The 10,412-nt window shown below is 35.0% G+C and overlaps 2 protein-coding genes across 3 annotated transcripts; one reads left to right on the forward strand and one right to left on the reverse strand.

Moving 5' to 3' along the window:
* The first annotated feature begins 286 nt into the window (after positions 1-286).
* On the forward strand, positions 287-8,632 carry LOC122014759 (peptidyl-prolyl cis-trans isomerase CYP21-4-like). 2 transcript variants are annotated; one of them, XM_042571172.1, is made up of 8 exons: positions 287-490; positions 2,045-2,205; positions 2,337-2,376; positions 2,603-2,653; positions 4,958-5,043; positions 6,695-6,832; positions 6,941-7,091; positions 8,255-8,632. In XM_042571172.1, exons 2-8 carry the CDS (start codon positions 2,054-2,056, stop codon positions 8,339-8,341), a joined length of 705 nt encoding a protein of 234 aa, XP_042427106.1. In that variant the 5' UTR covers positions 287-490; positions 2,045-2,053; the 3' UTR covers positions 8,342-8,632. The 2 variants fall into 2 exon arrangements, with proteins under 2 accessions (XP_042427106.1, XP_042427107.1); XM_042571173.1 differs by lacking the exon at positions 287-490 and adding an exon at positions 520-697.
* Positions 8,633-8,704: 72 nt separating this feature from the next.
* Positions 8,705-9,849, reverse strand: LOC122014760. Its single transcript, XM_042571174.1, has 3 exons — positions 9,402-9,849; positions 9,073-9,333; positions 8,705-8,979 (listed from the first exon to the last, which is right to left on the reverse strand). Exons 1-3 carry the CDS (start codon positions 9,489-9,491, stop codon positions 8,923-8,925), a joined length of 408 nt encoding a protein of 135 aa, XP_042427108.1. The 5' UTR covers positions 9,492-9,849; the 3' UTR covers positions 8,705-8,922.
* Between the last annotated feature and the right edge of the window lie 563 nt (positions 9,850-10,412).

Raw genomic sequence — 10,412 nt, forward strand, 5'->3', positions numbered from 1 at the left:
ATTGAGCGACAGTGAGCAAGAGAGGAGTCCCTTTCATAGTCGACGTCGGTGAGAGAGGCACGGACTGTTTCTGTCGGGATCCTGGCGATTACCTGCCTCGATCGGGTGGCTACGGCGTCGAGGTCGGGGGCGATGCACCTCTGCGTTGCCTGATCCGTTGCCGGAATGCGGGTCGGATCCAAGGGCATTGGCGATCCGATCCAAATATTTCGGATGAAAAATCGAAATAGTTTAAATTTTAGATCGATTGGATTTCGATCGACCTCACGTTGACGGTAAATGGGCCGAGCCCGTTTACACGATCAGATCGAGGATGCGAGCGATCTCCCCCCACGACCTTTCACCTGATGCGATCGGAAATCAAAATCCTTGCGACGCAAGCAAACGCAACTTCTCCTTCCCCTCGTCTTCTTTTCCTCGTCAGATCTAGGAAGCGGCATAAGGATCGGAAGGGCAAGCGAAGAACGGTTGTTCAAGCCGTGCTAAAGTTGTAAGTGTTTCTCTTTCAATCACTTCCTCTGTGCTCGTCGTTGAACCGGTTCTTTAGCCCGTCTTTGTTTTTGGATCGGACAAGCCAATCTAGTTGCTCTTGTCTTGAAATCCACGCCCTTATTTCTCGTAATTGGCATCGGTTTTGCTGCTGCCGTTGCTTCTTCCACTCGAATTCGAATACTGCTTGTTTAATTGAACGCTCCGGGTATGTGGTGTTACCAAATTTGTTGCTCGGCTCATGCTATTCGATTCTAGCGGCGATTCCTTGTTATTTTCTTCTCAATTTTTTTTTTTAAATGAGCAGAGGCAGTATGAACAGTATGTTTTGTTAGGTTTAGAGGCAAGGGTCGGGTTGAAAAGTAATCTGGGAAGGAAAAGGAAGAAGACTAGATAGCTTCCATCTTCCGTTTGATATATGTGATCTTAATGTGACGTGTGTTTCTGTCTATCTCTCAGTTGAGAAAAGGGAAGTCAACAGCTGAGATTCATGGACGTATTTTTTTTTTCCTCCTGATATTGCTTTTCGTGATGTAATATTGTCAACCTAAGTTTTTGTTCCTTTGCTATTGTGATCGTATGGATTTTCAATTAAGGAGCATGGTGAGGCTGTGTATATTATAGATCAACATAAGATTTTTCTTTCTTTCTTTTTCTCTTAAAGGAAAGTATTTTTGTGAAGTTGCAATTTTTTCCTTAAGAAAAATATTTCTATGAAGTTGCGATTTTTATCTATTGTATGCCAAATGTCTATGCAATAGATAGATGTTTGTAGATAAGAGAATTCCAACCTTAGTCATTGATATTTTGAGGAATCCAGGTATGTGCATCCCTTTTTTTTTTCCATTTAGGTTTGTTTAACCATATTAAGCTATGTTCTACAAAGATTAGCCTGTTGAATTCTTAAAGAGAAGCAATTAGTGATATTTTAACTCATTACCCACTTGATATGCATTTAAGCTTTGAGGTTATGATGGTCTGCTGAACTACGACAAGCTTATATCTCACTTGTGACATGTAACATGTGATTTTCGCTGTAAAATCTGTAATACTTTGTTGCAGTCACAGTCATGCATGGATGTTCGTTTTTTTTTTTAAAAAAAAAATCTACAATAGCCCTTGTAGTATGTATTTTACATGTGCATTAATTTTCTTGACATTAACTGCACTAGGATGGAGAATTTTAATTTTGCTGACCTTAATGCTTTTAGAGTTATTCGTTTAGTTATAAGTTTGATCAATGAAATAATTGTCTTCCACAATGTTTATTGAGATGCTATGCAATTCTAGAACCGTTGTAGAATATAATTCTTGTAAGTGCAAATAATGTAATTGTCTTCTTTTTTTTATACATAACAAATTACATATATAACAGTAGAAATTCCAGTTCAAATGGGTGATACCTTTAAACTTCCCATGTCATATTTTTTTTTTTTAACAAATCAACATTAGTGTTCCCAACTCAGATCGATCATTGACTTATTTGGGCCTTGCAAATCAACAATGGTTTTGCTCTTTTGTGTTTCGGCTCAAAGATGATTTTTTTGTTTTGTAGAAGCACTTCATGGCAAAAATTAAACCACAAGCACTGCTACTTCAGAGTAAAAAGAAGAAGGCACCATCCCGAATAAGTCTTAGTACCATCATTATTTGCAACATCATTATTGTTCTGGTCATACTATCCTTGTATGCTACTTATAGGCATTGGCATTACAGGTAAGCATTTCTTCATCCTATTTTCTTGCATGCATGAGTTCTCTTACTACTGGTTTATTTTTATTTAGTTTTCCTCATATTATGCTGTTTAATGTTTGTAAAGATTCTAACATTGACTAATTTTGTTGAAGGCTAAGCAATGGAATTGGCACTGGGATGGAAGATATTGAGGTATATTCAACGTGCTTTTACATTTCTTCAAATATTTCATAAATCAATTATTTTGCTTCTTTTTTCCCTACACTCCTTACCTTATTTTTGATCTTTCAGAATTTTCTACATTTTTTTTAATGATATTTCAGTTACTTGAAATCATTTTTTCAATGAAAACAAGAAAACATAACCAGGATTGATTTGATATTGTAATCCACATATTCTGTTTGTTCATTTCTTGTAGCATCTAGAAACATTTGGAGAATCAACAAGATCTGGTCTACCTAATTATGCTGTAAGTTTCTGCAAATTTGTTTTGAGAAGTTTGTATTTATTTTAAATTCTCCTCATCTTGTAAAAGTTATTTTGTTTATTTTTCAAAATGTGAGTGTGTGTCTTACTTCATCCGATTTCATCTACTAGTTTACATGTTCATCTTTAGACATGTATGACATAGTATGTTCTTTTGTTTGACGAGTGAGAACTACTGTATAAAGTCATACATTGTGCCAACTAGCAATAGAGTATCTTATGACACCCCATTTTATCCAACATATGCAAATTATATTCAATGTAATTATCCAGTTGATTGGTATTTAATGAAACTGTATGTTAGTATCATATCAACATTAACATCAAGTGCATTAGTTCTAACTATCTGGGGTTGGTTTATGTGTTGTTATCATGAACCATATAATTTACAGTGTTCTACCATTAAATCCTTCCACTCATGCATTAAGGATGTTGTTTACTAAAAATCTTACCCAGACATGAAGTCATGGTTTTGATCAAGCTAATGCAATTGTGAGATGTATTATAGCATTTTCCCTTTTAGTAGGGTTATTCATATAGTTATATGCTAGATTAGACTTAGTGACTCAAACAAGCTATTTATGCAAGAACCTGATAGAACACATGATGCAAATAAAAATAGATGATTTTTAAGATAAATCCGTTGATACAATAAGTCAGATCTGGTTCTAAATTGTAATTTTATTTTAATTTATATCTACTTAATCTAGAATATACTTCTATTTATTTATAATTTTATTATTGTCATCCTACCTATTATATTTTGCATGAGTTGTTGAAATCAAGTTATTATGAAGTCAATAAAAAGGCTCCCATCTCTTTTTTTATTCCTTGATAATGCAAGTTTTTTCTTTCATAATTTTGTGATATCACAAACTTAGATCAGCAATCCATATTGCGTATTTATCCACTTATTCAACTGAATGCATAATCAATGAACTATTATAGGAGGTGTAGTAAGAAGAAAATTTGTTTTGTTTAAAATTATCAATTACAAGTCATGAATACATGAAAATAAATACCACCCCCAAAAAACCACTTATGATGTCCATTATTAAATATTACATGCCCATGAACAGTTTACAAGGAATACTGTCAATTTTCAATAAGTTTTCACCATATCTTGGACCCAAATATGAGCTATGTTGCAAAAAGAGAACCAATACGGACAATTTCATGTAGCAAACATGCAGACTAATGTTAATGCAGTGGCGATGTGAGACTAATTGGATTTGTATTTATTTATAAAAGTTGGAAAGTGTAGTGCAATTGATATTACTATGAATATTCACCATTTAGCAAACTGGGAAGTGATTTTGCAATTCTTGGATACAGTAGCTTTATCCTCATATGCTTGGAGTCTTTGTCTACCCCATTCATACCCATGCTAGATATTGACACTTTGAGTAGACACTCGACATCCTTTTCTTGATAACATTAAAGACTTTTAAAACATCCATGTTAGATGCTTGAATCGGCACTCCTTCGAATAATTGATCTCAAGTTCAAGTAACATAGGTTATTTCTAGTGTCTAACATGACTCAGGACAGTTTATGTATGAATCGAATGTGTTAAAAACATAGTATGTGAGAGTAGCATGACTTGGGACAGTGACTTGTGGATTTTTTCGTATTAACTTCAGAGACAGCTATGTTCTGGTTTGATTTTGAGAGAAAACCTAGCATGTTGGTATGTTGTAGCTATATGGATTGTTTCTATTTTAACAGACTGATAAGTATCATCTTATGTCAAAATTCAATATTTCTTGGTTAGGCACTACTTGGATTGAGGAATACTTTTTGCACTTTGTTGGTATACTTGTGAATCTTTGATTATGAAGTTAATTGCTCTCCATGTTTGTCCCCAAAAAAGGACAATGTGCAAACGGCCTATAGCATTACTAGAAAAAGATGTTAAGCCGCCTCCTCCTTGATTATCTTTTAAGCTTTGCTTTTTCCTTGCTGCAAAAAACTTTGCCAATTAGTTGTTATTTAACTTTTTTACTAATCATAGTTTGCTAATTGTATATCCTTATTCTTAGGGACTAGGGAAATTTTAATGGCAGTCTATCAATGCAATGGAATTTAATATATGACTTCCATTGAAATCTGTTATTTGTAAACCTTCTGACCATCTGGACTGAGTAATTCAGTTTATCTGATTGCCTTGATTGCATTCTACTTCTTTGTCTATATGGATTAGGTATTTATTTTTCTCTTCATTATGCTTTGTTCAATGTATATAGAGACCCGGATGCTGAAATTTATTTTCTCTGTTATGAAATAGATTCTGATTACTGGAAAGGGTCCAATAACTATTGAACTTGACAAGGATTCCTCTCGTGATGTCGTAGATAAGTTTGTTAATTTGTGGTAAGCATTTTTTTAACTTACTATTTTAGCATTTTGAAATTTTCTGGACAACAAGCTAGGCGTATTTAATGCTTGTGGAAGAAATTGGATGGAAAATAAACATAGCACAATAAAATATGAGAACTTTTCCATATGCATGGAGATCCTAAAAATTCTGGATTTGATATTGAGGATGAATAAACTGATGATTGCAAGATAAAAAAGGGAAATATTTGTATAATGTAATGTTTAAACTGAAAGTTGGATGAACAAACTGATGATTGCAAGATAAAAAAGGGAAATATTTGTATAATGTAATGTTTAAACTGAAAGTTCTTTAAGGAAAAAAAAAGGAGTATAGGGAGTAAGAATACCACTGTAAATATAAGCTGGATTATGGACATGAGACAGGCAACCTCTTGCTTCTACAGATATGGTTTTGTTACAAAGTATCTAGCATAGTCTATGATTCATTTTTTTTTGCAACAGATAATAACTCTGTTGATTATAGTTAATGCTCCATTTGTTTCACCATAAAATATTTTCTAGAAAAATATGTTTTTGGATTTTCTAATTATTGGTGCAATGGAAAATCATGAATGGAGAATTTAGTTTTGGTCATTAGAGAATATAAATGTTTTTCAAAATGACATTTTTTATAGAAGGAACAGAAGTCATTTTCCTAAAACTGTAGCCATTCAAAAAATTCAGAAACTCTCCGTGAAACAAACAGGGCCTAGTAAAAACGGTAGTGCCTTTTATAGGCTAAAAAGGCAACAATGATATTAACTATAAAATTAAGTGAATATAGTAAATTATTCTAAAAGTAGGGAGTTCAGGTACGATAAGTTTCTTATCACTGAATAATGTATAGAAAGGAAAGGTGGTCTGGTGGTAAATAATACAGCACCAAAATTAACAAAACTCACAAAGAGGAAAACTAAATTTTGTTAAGTGGAAAAATGAATTAACAAGAGGATTGGGCCCTATTTTGTAAACTCCAACTATGACCTTTTCACCCAAAAACTTGGAAATAAATAACATATTCCTAAAATAACTTAGACAAATATGGTAATAAATAACCTACTCTTAAATACTCATCTTCTTAAACAGGACTAATGAAAAAAAATTATTTGGTTTGTGAAAATTTATTTTAATGAAACCCTAATGTTAATGCTAAAATATTTGTTTAGCATCTTTGCCCACCCTCGGGGCACAACGCAAGTGGCAAGGCAATAGTGGCACCTATAGGAGTATCTAGGGTCAGCGTCATAAATTTCAGAAAGTCCGGCTGTGATTGTCAGGCCACTTGGTGTTTCACGGATTTATCCTAGTGGCTGGTGAAAATTTTTGTGAGGTTGGGCCGGTCCCAAAAAATAAAATTTAAAATAAATATTTTAGTTTAGTTTATTTTTGTCAACTTTTAAATTTATTTCCTCGAAGATGAAAAATGTAATCAGAAAGTTCTGCATCAACAAATGCTCAAAATGTGATGATTTATTGGATTGGTTAGTGGAAACATATAGATTTTCAAATCTTGCAGAAATTATAACTTATGTCTAGCTGAGACATTTTAAGCAAATATTAGTTGTGGTACAGTGTACTATTGACCATAAGCTGCATGCTCCTTGTTTTCATTAATAAGCTGATGAAGAGTATATTTCTCATGCAGCCAGAAAGGCTACTTCAAAGGAATGCTTTTCAATCATGTAATAAAAAATTATATAATTCAAGGAGGGCATTCACAGAAGGCTGGAGCTGCAGTAGAGTGGATACTGAAAGGGAAATCGCAGCACCAGCTTGCTACAAGGTTATGTACCTTTCAGTTCTATTTGCAGTTCATATTTCCATTTCTTACTTTAGTTTCTTTGTATCCGAGCTCATAATGTGATTAACATCTAATATTGCATATGAACAGTGGAAAGCACGAGACCTTTGTGCTTGGAACTGGAAAGCCTACCAAGGACAATAAAGAATTTGAGCTCTTTATAACGACAGCAGCAATCTCTGACCTAAATGACAAACTTATTATTTTTGGACGGGTTATCAAGGGCGAAGAAGTTGTACAGGTAATCAAGTAAATCCATGTTTTAGTCAACTTATTTGCTATTTGTTGCTAAAAAATCTAGTCTAAGCACATTATTTTAGCTGCATGGCATTAACTGTCTTGTATTAATATCTATATGATTATTGTCTCGATCAAAGTAATGGTTTATTAGGATTTTCTTTTTTAGGTGGGGTTTTCCTGAAATATTTATTTATGTTTGGCTGGTATAGTAAGATATTCTGCAACATTCTAACCGTTTGGAGTTAGAATACAACAAAACCACCAATTTATTTATATCTCAGTGAATTCTACCCTACAAAATTTAAAATGACCACATCACACCATCTTGGAGTTACGATATATGGATACATACTAGAAATATATCTTTCTTCTTTACCTGATATTAAAATATGCCATATTAGCTCTAGTCACATTATGGTTCAACATAAGGTCCATGAAAAGGGTTTGATGTTAGCTTAAAAGGGAGCAAGAATTTGAAGGCCAACCATTAGGTCAAACAGGGAAGAAGTTGGGTCTGAATTAAAATATTTGGAGGCATACATGAAATAGGTAGATTACTAACAATTTGGAACAACAAGGGCGACAAACTCACAATATGGCAAGATCTGTAAAATTCCAAACTGCTGGAGAGACTATTTATTGAAAGCATCAGGAATGGGTTTATTGCCCTTAACTTTGATGTGTGTAATGTTATGACATTATAAGCATAAGCATGCTTCTTTGAGATTCTTGCATTTGTTTCAGTTAGATAAAACACGATAAAATGCAATATTTTTTTTTAGAAGTTTAGAGGTGTCAAATGGATTCACCCAACATAAAGCAGTTTGGGCTATACTTGGCAAGCCCAACCTCGATTGAGATGGGATGAGCCATGCTAGGTCCAACATAGGTCTGACACAGACCAAAGCATTCCAAGTCAGGTCAGGTGGCAGACAAGCGCACTGACCCATTTGACACCTCTGCTTTTGGACTCAGGTTGGGTTGGTTCTCAGTGTATTTTGGTATGACCCAATACAACTTGTTTATATTCTGGGCTGTTCTGGCCAGGCATAGCCATTGACATCTCTGGATAGGGGTTTAGGATATTTTTAGTGTTGGAAGTCCATGTGGAGGCAATATTGAGTTCTTTTATGCCATTTGATTTGTTTTGCTATGTTCCCATAGGAAATTGAGAAAGTCGATACTGACCAACGCTATCAGCCTAAGTCACCAGTCGGCATCACCAATGTCATTCTGAAGCAGGAAGCTTAAAGCAAAATTAAGCGTGTTCCTCTTCGGTTCAGTTTGGAATTTGACAATGCCTCACATCTCACTGCTCAGCAAGTTTTGGCATCAATAGCTCAATGTGGATAGTATCAGGCTTTATGTTGTATTAGTAGTTCTTTGAATGGGTCTTTCAGAGACTTTCCCAATTATACACGGATTTTGTTGCCTCAGTATTTGCATCCAAGAAATTGGACCCTCTGATGTTCGGTATGTGTATTGAATTTTTATCATTTGTTGCTTTTAGAAATGTAACAATTTTTTGTACTTTGTTCGGTACATGCTCTATATTTCGTCCATTACACACATTTATTCTTATATCATTATAAATATATAATCTTTAAGTCTCAAACCTAGCGAAAGTAAAAGCTGACAAGGGAAGAGATCGCCATAGCTTGCTTAATATTTCTTCCTCACTGTGCTGTCATTGATGCAAAGATACATCCCATTGATTCAAAGCAACAAGCAACAGCGGTAATAGTACAAAAAAGAGCACAACAAAGCTCCAAGTCCTTAGCTCACGCAGTAAAAGTTAATTTAATGTCTCTTTCAAACTCCCACACTATAGTCTAGTCCATGTCAATGCTGCTGACTCTCATACACCCCCACAGATTCCTCAGCAACCTCTGCAAACAATTAATTGTCATAATCACTTTAAAATTACTCGTCTTCATATTTTGATCATTTAGAAGACGATCAAGTAGAGAAAAGATGCATACCTTCTTTGGCTTTTGGTGGAGGATCTCCGGAGGGACTTTGTACAGGTCCTCGTCCACAGCCTTCCCAGCTCCACTTTGCTGGTGCTTCATGGTTACCTCCCTGTGGAGCTCTCCGCGACGTGCCCTTCCGGCCACTGAAACATTGAAACGGCCGCGGAAGAACTCCGACGAGTCGAAGTACTGGCCGATGGGGAGGTCGTCGCAGTAGTGGTGGTTCCAACACCCAAACGCCGGGACTTGTAGATGACCTTTCACCGCACCCTGCAACCATAAAACTTACGTCAGTCTCAAGTGCTCTCAAACTCATCGATCTGCACATTTATGCAGACCTCCATTGCGAGAAGAAGACTCAAACTATGGAGGCAGATGGTGGTTGGGGATGCATTAGTAACGGAAGCTGGTGGACTTGTAGCTGTCATCGAATTGGGTTTGTCTTGAGTCTTCCTTCCTCTTTGATTAGCAGAGGTACATGTCAGAATGGTTTGTGGTTTCAATGTGGCTCTGTTTCCCAGATTCTCATTGCTGTGCCTGTGCAGATGAAGTGGTGCATTATGGTGGTGTTGACGCCCGAGTACTTGCAGGTCTAAAAATCCTTGCAATTCAGTGGCCCCGTGCACTGTCACCTGAAAGTGAAACCCTAGCTAGCTAACTCCTCTCTTTTCATGGTGGAGTGGGACATAATCATTTATACTGAACGTTGCTCGTACATTGTATTGTGTGGCCTGGAAATCCAACTAGCAAAATCTGGTGGGGTGGTTGTTGGGTTGGAATAAGCAAAATCGCTGTTTGATGAACTACTGTATTAGAAAGTTCAATACTCAATTTGACATTGCGTTGAAATCATCAGTATCATTGTGATGCTGGATTAAAGAAATCAGAACTGTGATATTAAATTAAAAATTTCAACATCTATGGATTTATGTTGATCAATCCTATGATATTGCTGGGTTGAAAGGTTTAATATCATAGATCAACACCAGTGTTGTTGAAAAAAAAAAATCAAAACTATTGTACTTCTACCATTGAAAATTTAACATCATATAGTAAATCTAGAAAAATCAGCATCATTGATAATGCGATGGAGAAATCTCTAAAAAATTATATATATATTTTTCTTATATTGAATGGGCACATAACATTTCTTATCATATATGAATGCTTTACATTCAAATGATTGTAATCACACCATCAACTCGTCTTTCCAAAATCCTAAACTACACAGCAATAGATATCCTAAAATAATATAGTCTAAATAAATATAAATAAAATAATCTTCAAATAAATTTTCAAATCAATATTGACAAAATATTTGTGTACACTATTTTTACAAATATACATTT

Source organism: Zingiber officinale, chromosome 8B, assembly GCF_018446385.1.
Source record: "Zingiber officinale cultivar Zhangliang chromosome 8B, Zo_v1.1, whole genome shotgun sequence".
Lineage (NCBI taxonomy): Eukaryota > Viridiplantae > Streptophyta > Magnoliopsida > Zingiberales > Zingiberaceae > Zingiber > Zingiber officinale.